Here is a 22,499-nt window from a genome sequence, read left to right on the forward strand (position 1 = left end):
GTTTTCATTCTCCCTCCAAACACGCCCGGGCATCATGCATGCCTGGAGGTAACTTCCTGCCTGATCATTAAGTAAGTACTTATATATGCATTCGTAAAAAATAAAATAATGCAACAAAAGAAAAGAAGAAAACAACATTATTTAAATATTCATAAACATGATTAAGGTCAAAGTCCGACAGTCAAACCTTAATCACATAGCAAACATGTAAAAAACTAAATCAATTCTTATCACCAAAACTTGGTGACTACGCAAAACTTAGCCTAACAAAAATTAATTATTTTGTCACCACAACTTGATGACCTAAGCAAACTTACTAAAGGAAAGAAACTACTTGAATAAGATTAAAGTAAAGGTAAGTAGAAGGGGTCTAATTCAGCAATCAAGCTGTGGATCTATGGGCTGCGTCTCGACGGCGGTCTTGGGTAGCTGTTCGTTCGATATGAAAGGTTGAAACTGGATTTCTTCCCCGGGTGTAGGTCGCCAACACGAGGATTACTTGGAGACTTCCACATCAACTAACTCCACTGGGGAGTCAATTTGCTCCATTCAGCTCCCTCATACTCGCAGTCTCCTCTTCATCAGTAGCCCCAGAGGATTCGCACGGCTGGGGTTGACTCGGAAAGGGATCTGACCTACATTCCTTAGAGAAGAGTCCTAGGGGACTTGCAAGGCCTGCAAGGTAGCTAACCAACCTTTTTTGAAGCCTAGCTTCCGAGCTTCCTGTGATGATAGGCCATGTAGAGTTTTCGCATTGGCGAATCCCTCGTGATACCATTTTTCTTGCAGGCCTCCAAGATCCGCCCTTAAATCAGCAACTCCTTGGCCCGTGCAGTGTTCAGACTCACAGCCTCCACTAATTTTAGCTCGGTCTCCCCCAGCTTAACCTCTAGCTCGAAGATCTCTTTTCTGCTGCCATCTTGGCCTTCTCGGATGCAACGACCTTCTTCTCCATAGTTGCAGTAGCCTTGGTTTTCTCCTTTGCGGTCACCTCGGCCACATCCTTGAGGGTCGTCTCCTGATTAGCGTCCTCGGCAAGCTCCTTCAGCCACCCATCGAGTATATGAGCTAGTTGAGTGGCCTAATGAAATAATAGTGATAAGTATAAAACAAAAATAGTGTGCGTAGAAATTGGTGGTTAACCAAAAAGCAAAAGGATTATCACAATAGTATGCCATTGCAACCTCCTTGCCATGGACTTGTCTGTGCCATCCTTAAAAGCGTGTACATCCTCGAGCAGAAGGAGGCCGTGCACCAAACTTTGGGCAACACGACCCCCTTTACCTTTATCCAGGCCCATACACTCGCAGTCACAGGAAGAAGCTTGTCGTCTAGTTGGAATATGGGCTGCCACTTTAATGCAGCTTGAGAGGTGGACGCCACATTCGTCCCAATCTGGGCCATAGGCTCCTGAATAATGAAACCTCTTGATGGCTGAGGAGGAGTCCTGGTGAGCACATCACCCGAGCCGATGGGAGTCTGATCGGTCGTACATTGCCTTTTCCGGGTTTGACCAGATGGGGAGGCAAAGGAAGGGGAGTCTGACCATAGCCTTGAGGCGGTTGCTGCTGCTCGACTGGTCGAGCGCCGAGTACAAAACAACTAATCATCATTGTCCTTCAGGTCACCATATCTTCACCTCGGTTGGATTCAGTTTCACTAGAGTTAATAGATTCGGTAGTTAATTCCTCAGCTTCTCGAATGAGAGCTTCAGGTTCGATAGGGGCTTCAAGTTCAACAAGAGCCTTGGGTTCAGTAGGATCCTCGGGTTCAACAGGAGCCTCGGGGTAGGGGCTTCGGGTTGAACGGACTTGTGTGCTCATTCTCGAAAGTGTCAAGACACACGATCAACTGACTCATCCCGTACCGGCTCAAGTTCATTGGAACAAGTGTACCACGGACCAAGGTCACGAGCCTCGCCTACTGTAAATTTCGGGGAAGGAAGTTTGGGTCCCATACGTCAATATATGATAAGAAAGGACTGTCAACTGGTTGAAGGCTTGCCAAGTAGAATACACAGGATCAACGCCAAGAATTAAATAGGACGCTCGGAACTATCCGTCCCCATGAACAAAAATTTCAAACCTGAGCACAAAGTTCAGATCCCTTACATGCACTACCCTAATATCTAGGTAAACACTCTACCATCTGCAACGAGAAATACTGCGAGTTAGTATCCAGATAAGCGAAACAATTATGGCAACCCCCCCCCCCCACCGCATGTACAATTGATCAGTGGTAGAACTTTTTCAAGTTGTGGACATTCCACGATCGAGGAAGCGGTCTTTCATTAAGATCCTCCAGATAGTATACTCCAACCCCCGCTATAGCAGTAACCTTATATGGTCTTTCCCAACATCCATATCTCGCATGCTCCCTACTGCTTTCCATAGTACCAGGTCCTAGGCATTGAATTCTCTTTCTTTCACATCTCGGTTATAATGCCGGGCGAGTCTCTGTTGATACTCAGATAGCCATATGGTCGCCGTATCTCAGTATTCCTTTAACAAATCCAAACGCTCCACCATCAACCTGTCGTTCTGGGCGGGAGCATATTCTTCGACCCGTGCACTACATAGGTTTACCTCAGCAGGTATCACGGCTTCTGCCCCCTATGTTAAGGAGAACAGGGTTTCCCTTATAGATCTTCTGAGTGTTGTTCGGTATGCCCATAAAGCGTTGGGCAGCTCCTCAGCCCATCTACCCTTTGCACCATCCAATCTTTTTTTCAATCCATTTATAATTGCCTTGTTGACGGCTTCAGCCTGGCCATTGCTCTGAGGATACGCCAAGGAGGAGTATCTGTTCCTGATGCCAAGATCATTGCAAAATTCGTGAAAGGCTCTACTATCAAACTGCAATCCGTTGTCGGATATGAGAGAGTCCGGTATCCCAAATCTTGTGACTATATTCTTCCATACGAACTTCTTAACATCCATGTCCTAAATATTGGCTAACGCCTCCACCTCCGCCCACTTGGTGAAATAATCAATGGCTACTAAAACAAACTTTCGGTTGCTCGATGCCCGAGGAAATGCGCCGAAAATATCCAACCCCCATTATGCAAAAGGCCAAGGCCTACTGATTGGATTCAGATGTCCTGCTGGTTGGTGGATCAAAGGGGCATGCTTTTGACATTGCTTACACTTATGTGCATATTCAGTGGCGTCATTTTGCATTTGTGGCCATCAGAACCCCTGAGTCATCGCTCGGTGAGCCAATGAACGCCCCCCCCCACATAACTGCCGCACACCCCGTCGTGTAGCTCAGCCAATAATTCATTTACCTTCTCGGGGTGTATACATAAAAGGTACGGCCCCCCAAAGGACCTCTGATACAGCTTTCGATCTGTTGACTACCAATTCCGAGCAGCCATTCACCGAACCCTATTTTACTTATTCTCATCTTGTGGGACTCGATCTTTGGTTAAAAAATCAACGATTGGATCCATCCAACATTGCCCAGCTGTTGAAATCACAGCAACCCCAACTCCGGCGACACCAACATTAGTCACTGTATTAATGCTCAGCTCTGTGATGAGTTTCACTCTAATTAACCTAGGTACATCCTCCGTAATCATCGATGCTAACATAGCTAGCGAGTTAGCATGTCTATTTTGCCCTCGAGCCACTTGGGTCATATTTGCCGTACAAAACTTGCTTAAGACTTGCTTTGCCACCTGTAAGCACTCTCTCATTCAAAAATCCCAGGTTTCAAAACTGCCCTGCACCTGGTTAACCACCAGCCGTGAATCTGAAAAGACCTCCACATCCCCGGCACCCAAGTCCAAAACGGTCTTCAATCCAGTAAGCAAGGCTTTGTACTCCGCCTCGTTGTTGGAGGCCCTAAACCCCAACCTGAAAGAATGCTTCAGCCGTGCTCCTTCTGGAGTGAAAATTACAATCTCGGCACCTGCCCCCACGACACTTGATGTGCCATCCACAAGCACCTTCCATGGGCGACACTCCACATGACAAACCATCCCCCATTAGTTCATAGGAGAAAACTCCGCAACAAAATTGGCAAGAACTTGGCCCTTTACCAAACTCCTTGACTTGTATCTTATATCAAAGGACCCTAACTGGGTCACCCATTTAGCTATTCAGCCTATAAAGTCAGAGCTCTTTAATAATGACTGTAAAGGATACTCGGTCAGGACATAGATAGTGTGGGCTTGAAAATGGTGAGGCAACTTCCTCATAGCATGTACTAATGCCAACACCAGCTTCTCTAGGGGAAAGTAACTAGTCTCGGCTTCAACCATGGTTTTGCTAACATAGTACATAGGTTGTTGCATTCTTGGGTTTCGTAAGAGCACGACACTCACAACATGTTCAGACACCGAGAGGTACATAAATGAGTCCTCCTTGGGTTCTAGGGCTACTAGCATGGGTGCCGGCATCAGATATTCCTTCAAGTGTTGGAAAGCTTTTTCACACTCCTCATTCCATTGAAAACCCCTCAATTCTTCAAAAGTTGGTAGAATGGACGACAGCGGTCAGCAAACTTAGAAATGAACCGATTAAGGGTAGCTAACATTCCGGTCAAGATCTGTACCTCATTTGGATTACTCAGCAGCTTAAGATGCTGTACGACGTTAATATGGTCGGGGTTAACTTCTATCCTTCAGCTAGTGATCAGATAATCTAGGAACTTGCTAGTCCCTACCCCAAAGGTGCACTTGTTCGCATTTAGGCGCAGTTTATGTTGCCGAAGCATTTCAAATACCCCCTGAAGATCTTTTATATGCCGTGCCTCTTGTTTACTTTTCAACACCATGTTGTTGATGTATTCCTCAACCGTATGCCCAATCTTGTCCCAAAACATTCTAGTCATGATTCGCTGATAGGTTGCCCTGACATTCTTTAACCCAAACAACATCACAGTGTAATGGTAGTTTGCGTCCGGAGAGATAAACGTCGTCTTCTCCTGGTCCTCAATGGCCAAAGCGATCTGATGGTAACCTTAGAAGGTATCTAGAAAACTCATCCTTGGGTGCCCATAGGTAGCATCTACCAATTGGTCTATCTTTGGCATAGGAAATGGGTCCTTTGGACATGCTCGGTTCAAATCCATGAAATCTACATAAACTCTCTATTTGCCTTTTTTCTTTCTAACCACCACGGTATTCGTTAGCCATTTTAGGAAGAAAATTTCCCTTATCACCCCAGCCTCTTTTAACTTCCCAACCTCTTGCCTTACTGCCTCGACGTGCTCCTTGGCCGACCTTCTCGGCTTTTGCGACCTCGGGCAAATTGTCAGGTCCATGTTAAGCTTGTGAACGATGAACTCGGGGTCAACCTCAGGCACCTTATACGGGCTCCACGCAAATACGTCTACATTCTGTATCAGAAATAACAACATTTCTACCCTATCGTCATCCTTCATACTTGCCCTTATCTGAAAATACCGGTCAACGTCTGGTAGTATCTTCACTTTAATTAATTCATCGGCACAACTAGCCCCCATTCCCTCTCAAGGATCCTGTAATTGCTATGAAGGGGCTTCCTTGGCGGTTTCTTCTTGCTTAGCCTGCTGGTTCTTCCAGCTAATTGCGACCACTAGGCATTGCCTAGCCACTTGCTGGCTTCCCTTCACTTTAGTAATGCCCTGTTCAGTAAGGAATTTAACCATCACATGCAAGGTGGATGGAACATCCTCCATTGCATAAATCCACAGCCTTCCTAGAATCGTCATGTATAGAGAAAATGAATTGACCACTATAAATGTCACCATCACCTCCTTGCCTTCCATATTTACAAGAAGGGAAATTTGACCTTTAGGAATCACCATCTTGCCATCAAACCCGACCAACAGCGTATCATACTTTGATAGGCTTTAGTTCTTTAACTCAAGCCCTTTGAACAGGTTCAGATACATCACATCGGCACCACTTCCCTAGTCTATCATCACCCTTTTTACCAGGAAATTGCTTATTCGGGCCATGACTACCAATGCATCATTGTGCAGTTGAATTGTTCCTACTAAGTCATCATCATAAAAAGCAATGGGCTCCCGACCGATCTTCATCTTCTTCTTGGGTGATTCCTCGCCCGTGCAATTTTCCACGGGTGCTAAGTCAGCACTCCTGTTCCTACTGCACTCGTACTCCTTGGGGCAACATGGATGACTTCAATCACTCCTAATGGCAGCGGGAGAGGGTTTCCCCTCCAATGAGTGCCCTGACTGGCACCTTGGTTTCCAAAATCCATCACAAACTCCTTTAAATATCCTGCATTCACTAGCTGCCCAAGATCATCTTTTAACACCCGGCATTGCTCGGTGGCATGCCCTTTATCCTTGTGATACGTATAGTATAAGCTTTGGTTCCTTTGGGATGGGTCACCCCCCATCTTGTTCGGCCACCTGAAATATGGCTCATTCTTAATCTGGTCTACGATCAAGTGCACTCGCTCTTTGAACGTCACATTCACCTCCCCCATTTGTATCTTTGGCTCTTGTATTCTCAGATCCTTTCGGGGCCTTAGCTAAAAACCGCCTTGCCGGGGACGATTCACTAGCGGGTCTTTACCCTTATTCTATAACCGATCATCCTTCAAGTGTTTGTACTCCTCAATACATCTCATAAGTTACCTCATATCCTCGGAAGGCTTCCTTGTTAATGACTCCCGCAGCTCAGAGTCCTCGCGCAGCCCCATCATAAAAGTACTCACGACTATCTTCTAGTTACCCCCACCGATCTCATTATAAAGCTCTCAATACTGATTGGCATAATTACGAAGGGTTTCCCTGACCTTTATCTTCATGGATAGTAATGAATCCACTGGCTGTGGCACCTGGCTGCAAGTTACAAACTGGACATCGAATTCTTGTATTAACTCGGCAAAATTGTGAATGGAACCCTTCCACAATCCATTAAACCACCTCAAAGCTGTGGGGTTGAGGTTTGAAGGAAACACCTTGCACATCAGCGCATCATTGTAAGTATGCAAAGACATCATCTGGATATAGTGGCTGATGTGTTCTACCAGGTCCATTTTCCCATCATAGGAAATGAATGGCGGGTGCGTAAATCTGCTCGACATAGGAGCCCGTTTAATTTTGTCCGAGAACGACGACTAAGCAGCTCGGCGTAAAGCATGGCTTATTGCATCCATGGCCACATTATGGGGCCGTCGTTCTTCCGGGGAGTTTCAACCCCAATTTGCATAGTCCCGTGAATAGGATTGGTCCCGATGTTGGCAATGCCCCCGTGAATGCGAACGATCTCGCTGGCGATAGGACTCCCGTGAATGTGAATGTTCTCGGCGCTGACGGGAACTAGATTGATTAGACCCTGTCCCATAATGATCCCCCCTACTATCAGTTCTCCCATATCAATCGTCTCGGTCCCTTCTCTAGTGTCTGCCCCATGCCTCCAACTCTAAATCTCTTACCAGTCTACACAACCGTTCAAGCTCTTCATCTCTCTCGTCTGGCTGCCTATACTCCGAAATACCTGATATTGTCCAGTTTGTTTGGTATGGCCCCTCTCCAAGGCCAGACTGTTCTTCCTCGTGTTCGCACTCCCTTTCTTCGCACCTTTTTTGCCTTCATTATTGCCATGTGGATCCTCGAGAAGATCCCACCGAACCACTTTCAGCGACCCCCTCTAAATGTCTTTTAGACATTTCTCGGGCGTCAGTCCCAACTGAACCATAGCTTTGTAGGAGATTCCCACAGAAGGCACCAATTGTGCGCACCTAATAGAGGGATTAATGGGCCAACCCTTGCTTGGGCTCACAATCCTACTCTGGGTTGTTCCTTATATGGAGACATAACGAGATTGCCTCTCCCTCTAAATCAACTCACTCCCTTTTTTTCTATTATCACTCCTTATCTTCGTGCCTTTTTTGCCTTCATTATCGCCATGTGGATTCCCGAGAAAATCCCACTGAACCACTTTCAGCGACCCCCTCTAAATGTCTTTTAAACATTTCTCGGGCGTCAGTCTCAACTGAACCACGGCTTTGTAGGAGATTCCCACAAACGGTGCCAATTGTGCACACCTAATAGAGGGATTAATGGGCCAACCCTTGCTTGGGCTCACAATCCTACTCTGGGTCGTTCCTTATATGGAGACTCAACGAGACTACCTCTCCCTTTGAATCAACTCACTCCCTCTTTTTCTATTATCACTACGCTAGCTTAATACACTCTTGCTCTCTCTTTTCTTCCCATCAGTTTCTTTGCGAATCCTTCAACAACCTTCCACCTTCCTCAACTTCTCTTATTTATAGCCCTATAATTAGTGGGAAGCTATAATTATTCCTGTGGTTAGTGGTATAGGAGGTCTAATGTTATTATTATTAAGTGGATGTTTAGTTGGGGGTAGGGTGTGGTAGGAGTGGCATTGGAACTGGTTCCCACTTCAGTATAGATGCTTGGCAACTGTATTTCCCAAGGCTTGGTCAATAATTTTCTGAGTAAGGCCCAAGTGGCGAAGCTAGGTGTGTGCCAATTAAGGTTATTGAGCCTTGAGGTAGTGTGAGACCTGGGTCTATAGCTATTTTGGGCTCGGGCTTGGGCCTTAGGCAGAAAAGGTTTGGTGTCATGGGCCGAACTGCCGAGTCGTAATCTAAGGCCCAGATGGGTTTGGGTGTCATAGTACTATACAGTTACAATTAGGGTAATAATCACCCTCATTTATGTCCAATAACTACCTAAGTCACTTATAAAAGGGACAATCTATCCAGTTGCTAAGGTATGTCAAAAATTACTACAAAACTCTATCTATATACGAAATATATGGGCTGATACTAACTTAAGCATCGGAGGCTCCCCCATTGGGCACAACCCGGAGGTCTCTTCGATCTATCTCTGTTTTATCTTGTAAGTCCTACAAAATCTTCTAATATTTCGGATTGAACGAGTGACCCAACTGACGATTTTGGCATCATTACTTAGTAATAGTGATCCATGTAGAAATTGAAGAAGAAGAATTTCAATTGGGCCCAACTAAAGCAAAAGGACTAGATAGAATACCATGCTATAAGTTATCATGATTGTGAACAATTTTATCATTGTCATGGCTCAAGCTTTCTTCCACTCAAGTCATCTCTTAAAATCCATAAATAGACCTTAAAATCTTGAGGGTGTCTCGCTTTAAAGAGAAACAAATGTAATGAATACGAGACATTTTTTTATTCATAAGCGGGATTTTGAACTTGAAAATAAATTAGAAAAGTACATATTTATGCCCAAAAAAAAAAATCTTTAAAAATAAAAAAAATATAATGAATATGCTATTGTTGTGCAAAATTTTTTACATTAAAATATCCCTTAATATACACATCATGACTTTTTATATTGGTGGAAAGAACTTTATATGTGTGATTTTGACTTTCATAAAGTCAAATCTTAGCTTTGCCACTAAAATGCAAATGATGATTTTGAAAACCATCTTGTCTCTGGGACATTTATGTTCAAGTGTTGTACTGTGTTTATTAAACAGTTTTGGAACTTTGATTATGGTAGTGTGTTAGGTTTTTTGTTTTTTATTTTTATTTTATGGGAGTAATGTGTTAGTTTAGGCCCGTTTTAGACTCCTTAAAATCGTTTTTTATTTAGGCTATATATATGATGATGTTATTGTTCTACTTTGGGCTTAACAATTAGTACAATTCCATTTGGAAATTTGATTGTGGTATATGTTGTGTTAATTTGGAAATCTGATTATGGTATCGTGTCTTAGTAGATCAAAAAATTGTTAGAATTCTATTTTTTTATTTGCATTTTAAACACGTTATTGAAGGCGGGTTTAAAATCCAAAGTCCCCCTCCCTTTTTTTTTTTTTTTTTTTTTAAAAAAAAAACCGTAAAACCTATATCGCTACAATTTTTATTTTATTTTATTATTTTTCTGTTTTTAAATTAGGAATCTATAGTGGTAATCTGTAGACCACCGCAACCAACAAAAAAAGAAATCGAAAATTCTAGATCCTATAGCATAGTTTTAAAACACCGGCAATTAACCCGTCACAATAATCAACTAATCAACTTATAGTAAAGATTACCAAACCCAAAACTAAAACAAACTTATAGTAGCGATTTAAAAATTGCCTCAATAGGCTCCACCGCAATAGAAACGAGCCTATACCAGTGGCTATTGTGACACTTTACTTGGTAGTCTTTTTTTTTTTTTTTTTTGGTAAAGTTTGTAAAACCTTTGGTATAGCTTTGTTATTTTGTAGTGCTTGAGGTGACTTCAAGATGATGATAAAAGTTTTAAACCCAAGATCTCATGGTTCTCATGAGACCTTAGAAATCACTAAACCAACCTTTTGGGGTTCTATGTGAATGTTACTTGAGTTTGTAATAACCCGCAATGTAATTCCTCTCCAGGTATTAAAAAAATGACAAATTATAGATACTACCTATATGATATACCCTTGAAATATGAAAGTATCTTATACTTTATTCTACCTCCCAAGTGATTAACTTCCTAAGGTATTCCCGTTAACTTTAATAGAATTTGATGATATGACAAATGCTAAATATCACCCACCGGGAAATAATTGAATAAATTTTTTTTTACCATAAAACTTATGTTTTACAAGTAATAGTGAAACTTGATAAATTCGTCAGTGTAGATGGTTACTGTTCCATTCTAGATTTGAGATCGAATGAAAATTTTCTTCAATTATTTCTTAATAGATGACATTGGCAATATTTCTCCTATTAGCAAATGCCATTAAAGTTAATGGAAGTGCCTCAAACTAATTACAATTGAGGTGAGTGTCAAAAATGAAGTATAAGAGCATCACCATCAGGTGTGTCAAATGTCAAATATTTCGCATTTGGCATACTAAACACTAAAAACAAAGCATCATGAGGCATGCTAAATGTGTTAAAATTTTGAGACATGCTATAGTACCGTCTCAACTTTAGCACAGTACGGATAAAAATGCCATGTGTTTATTATTTTTTTATTCCTTTTCTCTCTCATCTCTGATCTCTCTGTTAGTCTTTTGCTCTCTTTTTTTCTCAAACCTCAATCCTCTCCTCTGTCTCTCAAGCACTCATCTTTTCTTCTCTCACCCTCACTGCTCTTCCACGCCAACGCTGATGTTGACAATCACTTCCACGCCGACCACAGCGGAAGAATGCTAGCTCAGTAATTTCAATACCCACTGAAACACAGACGTCTTTCTCACAGATTTCTCCACGTATTGTTGGTTAGGTAGAAACACCCGTTGAAGAATCGACCACCCAGATTTCAACTCTGGTGGTTCATCTAGATCATCTAGAATCACAACGAAATTGAACTCCCAATAGTCTCAGCTAATTGGTATGGTACCATAGCCAACAAATTGACTTCACCATCATCCCCATCCCTATCCCCAGTCAACTTTTCTGCAAATTGGGTCCACAATTATCTTGCAACACTTCATGTACAACTAGAGCAATTCTTCTTCAGTGTCGTCATCTTCTTCAAACCTGAGCTAAATTCTCTGTTCTATATATATACATATATATATATATATATATTTTTTTTTTCTTATCTCTAACCCATGGCCATGGCTGAAAGCTCAATTTTGTCGGGGTTTGTGGTTGAGGTGGTGGTGGTGGTGGTGGTGGGGCTTCCAATTTGGTGTTGGTGGACTATGAGTTTGTTTTGAATTGTGTTTTGGGTTGTGGAGGATGTGGTGGCCGTTGGTTGTTGGCAGTTGTGTGGTGGCGGTTGATTGTGTTTGATGAGTTTTAAATATTATTTTAATATGTTGTATATATTATTTTAATAGATAGAATTGAAAAATAGAACATGTGATAAATGACGAATTGTAAAATGAAGTGATAAAATGATAAAGTAGGCTTTTGGTGTATCAAAATGACATTTTTTATGAAAGACCTGATGGTGATGCTCTAAGGATCACAGGCCCAGGTTTAAGAGTATACCCATAGTTTTAAAAAGCGAACCAGAGCCATTGGGAGCCAGGCACCAATTCGGTCTAATAAAAACTCCTAAAATTGGTCAAAAATTGAATGAATTAAATTGATAAAAAATTGGAGAATCAGGAGCAAAAATAGTTCTTTGATCATACCAGTTTAAAAAACCATGAGTATACAACTAACATTTGTATTTTACCTAAAAATATTTAGATAGTAAAAGTTAATCATTAAGATCTTAAAATATAAAAAATGTTGTTGCTTCCAATTAATTCAACTAGTAAAAGAATTTATTATCAAATAAGAGATTTAGCCTGCGTTTGGATAACATCTGCGTCTAGCGTTTCACCTTTTTTTTAGACGCGCGTTTTCAGCAATTCAGCTTTCCAATGGGTCCAATGCACTGTTCACGGGACCCACAAACTTTTTTTTAACAAAATTTTCATTAAAAATGGGTCTTACGGTATTATTCACATATTTAAAAATTATTTTGCTACAGTGTTTTTAATTTTTAGCAAAATAAGTAGTATCCAAACACACCCTTAGAATTTAAACCTTGCTTATACTAAAATCTATTTAGTGTTTTGGTTTTATAATAAAAAACAATCATCATCGAACAAACTGAATAAGTTGAAATTCTATTGTATTATTATAAAATACATATATATATATATATTCAATTTTGTTTATGGCAGGGTTTAATATATGGCCCAAAGTTTAAACTGCCTCCTCAATCTTTAGTTGGGAATTATATTGGGCTAAAATAACGGGCCCCAGACCCCACTTATGAATGGAGTTTATAGGCCGGTTTACGTCGCACTTTCAAACCAGTTGTATTTGACAAATTTTTGAATGAAGACATGATTTAATACTAAAATATTAACTACCTTTATAATCACTAGAACATATGTTATCTAAAAATCACAAGTACAGGTTAACCCAAACGGGAAAAATTAATCAATCACCAGATATATTTGCCCCGGTGGCGTTGGACCTTCTATTATTGTGTGTGTTTTTTTATACATCCTCTAGGAAAAAAAGGTAAGGCATTTTTTTTTTTTTTTTACAGTATTTTAACCTATAGTGTCTATTTTTTATAGTTGTGTTATTTATCATCAGATTGTCTTAATTTCTTATTCAACCATAAAATATTTTATTAGTTAAATTAATTGAAACTTACTACTAAAAATGTAAGACATTTTTTTTTTGAAAAGGACAGATTCGCAAGCCGGCCATGCATGGAACAATGATACCTTCAAGTTTGAAGTCAAAATGTAGACCTTCCAAATTTATATATATATATATATTAAAAGAGTTGTGACCATGTCAGAGTTAATTTGAAGTCATACACATACACTAAGCAGTGGTTGTGAGAAAATATAATAAGAATATTACAATCATAATCAATTTGTCCATGAAATTTGCAGAGTATACCACAGCACTAAAAAAAAAAAAAAGCAAGAAGAGAAACAAAATTACATGAATTAAAAAAACTCAAAAAGCGGCCAAACCAAGTTACCCTTGTAATTTGTCTCTCATGAAGGGTGCTTTAGCCGTCTGGTCACTTGAAACAAAGTATCCCCATACATAAAACCTGGCTCAAAATGATCAGTCAAAATATTTCCAAGTACTTTTTTTTGTCACTTTGTTTCTTACTTTCCTTTCACGTTCAAAACAGGGTTTAATTCATGCATGCATGCATGCAATTATTTATGGTTTCCTTCTAGCCGTGGACATGGGGTTCCCATCAAATAGCTCATCAATGTAGTTCTCTAAATCTTCAGGCTGGAATTTTATGTACTTCTCTGTTTGTCTCCCTGCGTCCAAGAACTGCGAGAACCTCCCTAAGAACGACCTGTACGCCGGTATCACCACCGCCGATATCGAAACCCGAAGCTCCGACTGAAGCTGCTCGTCACTCACCACCCACGAGCTCTGCGTCCTGTGTATCTCGTCGAACATCTGGTTGAAACTCTTGAACCTCTCTTTGAGAACCGGCTTCGCCACTTTCCCATGGGCAGGGTTCAAACCCTCGTGGTTTAGACAACCCAGTAGCTTATTCAACGTCTCTCTCTTGTAATTCTTGTGGTACTCCCTTAGATCCGCCGACCGCTTTCGGCACCACGTGTCACCCATCACGGAATAGATCTCTGCTGACCCTTTGATTTTCTGCAAGATATAGCGTCCATTGTTCATCATGAAGATATTGCTCAATGCAACGTCTTTGTACAGCTTGGCCTTCCCTTCTAGATTGGTGTCCAACAAATCCATCACAGTCATCAATTGCACGGCAAAGGGTGTTTGGTTTTCATTCTCATTGTCCATACGATTCATGAAACCATGTTGTTGTTGCTGTTGTTGTGTATCGCTGCCTTCTTCGAAAGGAGGACTATTTGTCGGGTCGATTTGTTCGATCTTAGAATGTTCATTGAATACTTGCTCCAACGTTTCCTTGTACTCGCACGCGTACTTTAGGTAATTCATCGTGTAGCGAGTCAATGGATGAACTGCACCACCGGGAACCGGAGTTTTAGCGGTATCGGCCTTGATTGAGTTCTCGAGATCACAGAATATGAATATCGCCGCCTCGCCGAGGCGGCTCCGAGCGGTGTTGGTCTCGGTTTTGAGCTCATTCTCGCACTCGTCCTGAAACAAACCGTCCATGGCCGGAACCGTGTCGCGCAAGGTCTCGTAGATGTCGAGGAACTTGAACAGTTTCTCGGCGGATCGTTTGGTCATGGCGATGCCCTCGACGAAATTGAGAAGCTGGATGAGAATCCCGCGGGTGAGGTTGCTGAAGAGGCTGGCGGAGATGGAAGGAAACTCGGCGGAGAAGACTCGATCGGCTAGGGTTTTCTCGCCGGGAAAGTACACGGTGGCGCACTGCTTGAAGGCTTTCATCCACGTGGCGATCTCTCGCTCCAGCGATTCCCAGTTCATCCTCTGAACCTCGTCGATGCTGTATTTCTCGAACCCGAGCCTCTGGATGCTCTCTTCGAACGCGTTCCTTCTCGACATTATGTAGATTTGGCAGCACTCGGACTCGTACCCGCCTGAGATCATTTGCTTCGCTATTTTGCTCAGGCCGGAAACGACGTCGTCGGAGTAGCCGGGGAAAGCCTCCGGTTCGGCGGATTCTGATTCGGACTCTGCCGTTTTGGATTCCTCGAGAAGAAACCGAAACTCCTCTTCCAAATACGACATCGCTCGCTGTTGAATCCCTCCGATGCGATTGATCAGAGAGCCACGAGACTCCGATTTGTCCTCCTCCGGTTTCAGTTCCCGAAGCGATTTCGTCAGCTTGGAAACCCGATCCAGAGACTCGAGAAAAGCCGAGTCCTCATCGGGAACCTGGCACCACTTGGCTCTTCCTTCGCCGGAAACTTTCTGCTCCACGAGATTCAAGTATTTCTCCACCAACTTAAGAACCTCCACCGAAACGTCGTCGCTCGTCAGAGACGAGAGAAACTCGTCGATATCCTCGGAAGCTTTCTCGAGGTCAAAATGAGGATCAGATTCTTCATTCTGCGTCTCTTCATTCTTGATCTCCTCTGCCTCGGAATCAAGTTTTGGGTCCGCGTCTTCTTTGGATTCCGGCACCGGCGAAATGCCGGTATGGTCGTCAGGAAGGTGGTTGTCGTTCTCCATGCTATTGAAACTGTGAATTTTCTTTGGTTTTAGGAACAAAAAACGAAGTGAAAGAATAGAAAATATGCGAAAACAAAGCAGAATTATCCGAATACCATTATTTCTTTTCCTTGAAGAATTTGAAATGGTCGTGGTAACAATGGCGGAGATTGAGGAGCGAATGTACGGACACAAACGAACGTTAGAAATTAAAAAAAAGATGAGAGAGAGAAAATTAGTTAGTGTTTGTTTGGAACCTTTGACTGGTCTTTCGTCGAGGTGGCAGTGAGAAACGCGGACAACCACTCTCGACAATGGACTCGGGTTTGAGGTTAATGGGCCGGGTACCCGGCCCAACTGTTGTCGGCGAAAAATCGAAAACGCTTTTTTTTTTTTTTTAAATAGCAAAAGAATATAATTGTTTTATAAAAGTCAGATCTAATACCACTGACACACTCACACTGAAAAAAATGGGACTGAGAAGGAGAAGAGTGAGGATACGGTCATGTTTGATTGTGTGTGCGTTTTGCATTGGTCTGGGGCTGTTGACGCTTTCTCTGAGAACCGTTGATTCTCCTCTGAATCCAATCGATGTTGATTTCCCAGTGGAGCTCGAAGTTCAAGAAGAGAGCTCGGGTCCCGTGAGCGGCGGCGAGGCGGAGGACGTGGCCGTGGGGAAGAGAGGAGGAAAGTCGGAGACTAAGAGATCATGCGCCACGGTGGAGGAAATGGGAGAGGCATTTCATGGAGGGTTCTGGAATGAAAGCCTCCGAGTCAGAAGAATTATTCAAGACCACTTTGCTCTAAATGGTACAATTTTTTTTTTTTTTTTGGGGGCATCCTCATTTCTTTATGTTGAGCTGGATTTGTGTTTGGTTTCAGACCTAAGTTTGAGAATCAAAAGAAAAAATAATTGCTTTTAACCTGTAGATGATTACTTTTAAGGTTTTAATCAAATTAGGTGAATTGTTTAAAGTAAGTAATACACTTATAATGAGAGGCATGTCATACGCTTACACTAACTGCTTACCAGTCAGGGGTAAATGCCTCGGTATTACCCGGAAACTGGTTCTGGCAGGTGGGTATGTTGTTATATGCGGGTGGTGAGTGGTCTTATATACATTTCAATACCTTAGTTTTGTTATTGCAGTTCCATATAAGGGTAATGTTCTAGTTTTCTTTTGTGATTCGAGTAGGCTTTTGTGTAAGGTAGGTGAACTTGGAAGCATTTGGGAATGATTAAGTAGTTGCTTATCTAGTGTGAGTTCCTCCCAAGCTTAAGTACAGTTTGGTATAAGTAAAAGGTTATGATGCTAAGCGGGATAGAGAAGGGTTTCGCGGTGTGGCATAAAGGGTTATATATAGAAGTGAGCAAATTGGATTGCTTCCATAATTTTCACGAGGAATGTTAGTTACAATCACAACATAAATTTAATTAAAAAATTCAGAGCTAGTAGGCATTGTACCTCTAGTTTCAAAATTTCTGAGCATACCTATAGCTATCGTCATGCCCGTGGATTTTATTATATTTATTTATTTTTTTTGTATACGATGTAAGGTAATCCAGTTTACAATAAGAATATCCCTTTTAGATGCCATTTTTCCTATAAAATTTATATTTTGAGTCTCTTACTACTGGTACCATGTAATGATCTTATTAGGAGTATGGAAGGAAAAGTTTTGAATGAAAATCAAATAACGCTTGAATGCACATTAGTTTCAATGCTGCTGCCAGAATCAATTGGATTTGCACCTTAACAAATTGTATATCTTGTGCCACAGAAGAAACTGTCTCCAACCGTTTCAATAGATTTATGGTTCAGGCATTCTTAACTACTTGTTGTTCCTTTGAATTTTCTTAAGTTGCATAGAAGCTTCCTTTGCATTCATTTAATATATATAAAAATATTGATCCAATGATTTTCTATATATTTATTTTTATTGGTCATTGACATCATCATTATGTGCCTTTGTAATGGTATGCGAAGCATGTCATTTCTTTATGAGAAACTGGTGCTTCCTGGAAAACCACTTGTGTAGAAATTTGAGAGAGAGAGAGAGAGAGAGAGAGAGAGAGTTTATGAATTTCAGCCTTGTGGCCTACATGCATGGGAAAAGAGCCCAAATGAATCCATAATAGAGAGAGAGAGAGAGAGAGAGTTTATGAATTTCAGCCTTGTGGCCTACATGCATGGGAAAGGAGCCCAAATGAATCCATAATTATAATGGAGATTACACACAAAAGTCGATGATGATTTTGAATATGAATTGCATATTGATTGCTTCAATCCTACAATTTTCTTTAGCAATCAATCTCTTGATTTATTAACCAATCTCGGGCAATTAATGTCTTGATTTGGCCATCACTGACATGGACAGGACAGTGAATTATACTTCTTAACAACTTTTGAGACTTAGAAGGTAACATGGTTAACTTTATCTCAGGTGCTTCAAGAGTGCGAAGTCTTCCTCCGGAGCAGTTCTGCAGACATGGTTTTGTGATGGGGAAATCATCTGAGGCAGGTTTTGGAAATGAAATGTACAAGGTCCTAACTGGTGCAGCACTAAGTATAATGTTGAACCGGTCTTTGATCATCGGGCAAACCAGGCATATTGGTCTTTCCTCAAGCCTTTCTGTTCTGTATCATTATGTTGTTTTTATTATTCTTCCCATAACAACCTGAATTTTCTGAAAGGCTGATGCTATGATTTATGCTTTTATCATTGCATTATACAGTATTTGGCTTCATGGTCTGGTTAACTTTGAATGTTTTAATCAGTTTACTGGGATAGTGTAATCCACAGAAGGTGAAATGTCTTATAATGCAATCTTCCTTGGATGCATTTTAGCATATCTGTTGTCCAATTTTTGGGGTTTGCTCTCTTCTTCTTCTTTTTTTTTTTTTTTGGAGTTGGTGGGTTTGTGTGTGTGTGTGTTTTTTTTGGGGGGGGGGGGGGGGGGCGGTAGCACTCAATTAGAACACTTTTTTTTTTTTTTTGGAGTTGGTGGGTTTGTGTGTGTGTGTGTTTTTTTTGGGGGGGGGTGGGGGGGGCGGTAGCACTCAATTAGAACAGCATATTAGAGTCCAGGACTGACACAGAGATATATATTATATGCAATTGCTATATTGTTAATGCATTTCATTGATCTGATTTTTTCTTTGCTTCTGTCTTTAGGAAGAAATATCCTTTTGGTGATTACATTTCTTACTCGAACCACACTTTTACCTTGAAAGAAGTCAAGCATCTGTGGAGACACAATGGCTGTGAGAGAAAGTATAAAAGGCATCTGATTATGAGGACTGATGATTTCGAGAAGCCATCTGAAACAAATGTCCTCTGTAGCGATTGGCATAAATGGAAGCACCCTATCATTTGGTAAAGTGAGAACACTTTTGCTAATAATCAGTCACTCATGATCAGCAATCATCACTTGACTTTAACCTCAGTGCTGCAGGTTGCAAGGTACCACAGATGCAACGGCAGCTCAATTTTTCTTGAAGAACATACACCCTGGGATGAGGAATGCTGCTTCTAATTTATTTGGACAACCAGAGTCTCTCCAATCTCGGGCTAACGTGTTTGGGGAGCTGATGAAAGTCCTCATATCTCCTACAAAAGATGTAGAGGAAGCAGTAAATTGGGTTATTGGGGGTGGGGTGGATCCTGATATCTCATTGCACATGCGGATGCTTATGAACAGGTATTGCACTTTACAGTCAATTCCTTGAGTGGGAGCAGCTACTCATAATTTTTTTCCCCTGATCTGTGGCTCTGGTAGTAAAGTGTGGCAGGTTGGGCTTAGAATAAGTCTTAGTTTCACATCTTACATATGTAAATGTGTGTGTGTGTGTGTGTGTGTGTGTGTGATTAATAACTGAGGTCCATGAAATTGGGTTTTCTCGTTATGAACAAATGATTTTACTGTAATGCACTTGATATCACCGTATACAAAATAGATCCTAGCAGAAGAATGAGAACCCTTATGAAAAGGAATAGTTACAGAAAAAGGTGACCAAGTTTGCTTGATAATTGCACTAGTTATTTGTTCGTGTGTAATTATTATAAACAACAACATGTAGTTTATAATTTTTGCACATGGAATGCTCCTGGATTCTTCCGAGGGATCTTTTTGTAAATGCGTCCTTTTAGTCTGGAAATCAACCAGAAATTGTGTTAAATATTTGGGAAAAGAAAGGTACTAATTTATTAAATTTTTTAGTTTGTCCTTTCATACATGTAAGAAAGTACACAATTTTTACATGATGAATGAACGTACTTAAAATGCTGTGGAATGTTCAATGTGCTCCAAGGGTATGACTTTAACCGATATTGATTATGTACAGTGCTTTAATAAAGCACACACTTACAGACGCTTTTACATGATGAATGAACGTACTTAAAATGCTGTGGAATGTTCAATGTGCTCCAAGGGTATGACTTTAACCGATATTGATTATGTACAGTGCTTTAATAAAGCACACACTTACAGACGCTTTTACATGATGAATGAACATACTTAAAATGCTGTGGAGTGTTCAATATGCTGCAAGGGTTTGACTTTAACTGATATTGATTTGGGTTCTTGTATTCTATATTTCAGATCTGTAAGAGCTGTACGAGCAGCATTAAATTGCGTCAGAAAAGCCATACGCATACGAAACCTCATGTCGAGACCAAAGGTGGTTTTAGTGTCGGATAGCCCCTCTCTTGTAAAAAGTATCAAACCAGATTTAAGTGAATTTGCAGAGGTATTTTAGTCCATGTACCGAATCATAAAGCCAACTAATTATTCCTAATATGTATATGCCATCCATACAGGTCAATCCCGTCAAAGTTAAAACTTCTTTTCATTAAATGATGCCCTTTATTCTGGTTATATTTGTAACCATCATAACTTGAATACCTGGTCAAAATTTCACCAAACTTCTCACTTTCTCCATCTCTCCTTGATCCAAGTTGCAGTTTATTTTATATATATATATATATATATAGTCTGAGTTGACCTCCAAACCCCATATCAGTTCAACCATGCAAATGTCTGATATGCATATTTGATTTTAATTCATCAATTCTTTTCCCAGGTACTTCATTTTGATTTTAAACTTTTCAAAGGGAATATATCTAGTGGCGATAATGGATTGCATAATTCAGATTTTAGGGTGAAGGATTGGGGCCCCGCACCTAGATGGGTCGCATTTGTGGACTTCTTTCTTGCGTCACGTGCTAAGTATGCTGTTGTCTCTGGGGCTCACAGGCGTGTTGGGACTACCTATGCTCAGTTAATAGCTGGGCTGGCTGCAGCATACAGTCTTGGTAACCCTTTCATTTCGTGATCTGCATTTTTGTTATTCATATATGATCGGATGTAAACTTTCTCGTCTAGTAGTTAAATTGGTTGTCATAATCTTTCAGAGGAGAATTCTACGGGGCCAGGTTTTTCATTCTTGAGTAGCTTCCAAAGTAATTTGTTAGAAGAAGGTTTAAGGCTTCAGGTTGGATGGGGACATGTCTGGAACAGATTTTCAGGTCCATTGAGTTGTCGTCACCAGCCCAGTCAATGTGCTTTCACACCGCTTCTGCCTCCAGCATGGTGGGAAGGACTTTGGCAGTCCCCGATTCCACGGGATATCCGTAGGTTGGCTGCCTATGGTGTCCAATTATCTGGCTTTGGAACTGTTGATGAAGATTATCTTCAGTCATTCTGTAAGTCAAGAAAAACTGTTGTGAAAACTGTACCATTCATTTTGTAATAGTTGGAGTTGCATTTTTTATTCTTCTTATCAACGTAACCATAATGATGAGAGAATTTTTGTTCAACTTCTTTCCAAATCCATTTCTATTGTTGTGAAAACTGATGTAGCTCCATAGCTAGATTTATGGGGAGCTAATTTGTTTCTCTTAACTTATCACAAGCACCACAAAACAAGTAGACCCACGAGACTTGTGTGAGTTGCATTGCGTGTGTTTTCATAATTAAAACTCTGAACTAAGATTTGGTAACAATACGGAACACTAAACATTTATGTTGTAAATTCCTAACGTACACTACTTTAAATTCCTCGAGGGTATCACAAAAAATTTATATCAATCACATTTATGATACCAAATCTAAAGCGTAAAACAATAACATTAAGGAAGAAGCTTTACACATATAAACTTAGATTATGCTAGACTAGAAATTTTATCTTGTAAAAAAAAAAAAAAAATTTGGTAATGGTGTGGGAAATTAGTGCAGAACATCTTCAATGAAAAAGCCACTTCAAGGATCTAATCTCATTAGAAAATATTTTTTTATTTATTTAAATTTTTTTATTAATAATGGCAAAAAGAATCTTTGAGTTCACGATGATGAATACAAAGGAATAAAAAATACAAAGAAATCATATGGGAGGTCTAAGAGAAGCTAGGAATTCAATAGTGGATGAACAAACAGTGAAATCCTAACACCTTGACTGATCAAAAAGAGTGTCATTTTAATTGACTTAAGGAGTACTCGGTGTTCTCAGACAAACGATGATTTTGTTCCTTTCCAAACAACTCACATCAAGCACCCAGAATTCAAGTTCCAAATATCCAAACCATACTTCCCAAGCTAATTCCTCCAACAAAACATTAAGCTCATAACCACCTTGAGCATGACCTAATGATTATCGTTAGAAAGTCCATTACAAAGGAACATTTACAATAGTTTATACTCAAAACTTTCGCAATCCTAGACTCTCTATGTAATCTTTGCATATGTTTGACTTGACTTTTGACTGCATTAAATCACTTGCAGTAGTGGAGCTCTATAGCTATTTTAGCTCCACCAAAACACAAAAAACAATCATACAGCAGTGGAACTAAAGGTTTTTTTTTTTTTACCTTCATTACTGCAGTGCATAGCTATCTATGGCTGTGCACTGTAGCTGAGAGCTAAAAAAAAAATTTATTCCCAACCCAGATTAAAATAATACAAGTTGGTTTATTTTTTTACATTCT

The 22,499-nt window shown here is 40.6% G+C and overlaps 2 protein-coding genes across 2 annotated transcripts; one reads left to right on the forward strand and one right to left on the reverse strand.

Moving 5' to 3' along the window:
* Positions 1-13,252: 13,252 nt before the first annotated feature.
* LOC111997111 (exocyst complex component EXO70C2) lies at positions 13,253-15,746 on the reverse strand. Its single transcript, XM_024029164.2, has 2 exons — positions 15,632-15,746; positions 13,253-15,546 (listed from the first exon to the last, which is right to left on the reverse strand). The coding sequence occupies exon 2, from the start codon at positions 15,534-15,536 to the stop codon at positions 13,599-13,601; it is 1,938 nt and encodes a 645-aa protein (XP_023884932.1). The 5' UTR covers positions 15,537-15,546; positions 15,632-15,746; the 3' UTR covers positions 13,253-13,598.
* A 200-nt stretch (positions 15,747-15,946) lies between these two features.
* On the forward strand, positions 15,947-21,335 carry LOC111997077 (uncharacterized). The gene is made up of 7 exons (XM_024029130.2): positions 15,947-16,325; positions 17,961-18,123; positions 18,693-18,893; positions 18,973-19,218; positions 20,119-20,266; positions 20,600-20,831; positions 20,931-21,335. Exons 1-7 carry the CDS (start codon positions 15,986-15,988, stop codon positions 21,266-21,268), a joined length of 1,668 nt encoding a protein of 555 aa, XP_023884898.1. The 5' UTR covers positions 15,947-15,985; the 3' UTR covers positions 21,269-21,335.
* Positions 21,336-22,499: the final 1,164 nt, after the last annotated feature.

This window comes from Quercus suber, unplaced genomic scaffold (assembly GCF_002906115.3).
Source record: "Quercus suber isolate HL8 unplaced genomic scaffold, Cork oak 2.0 scaffold_382, whole genome shotgun sequence".
In the NCBI taxonomy this organism is placed as follows: domain Eukaryota; kingdom Viridiplantae; phylum Streptophyta; class Magnoliopsida; order Fagales; family Fagaceae; genus Quercus; species Quercus suber.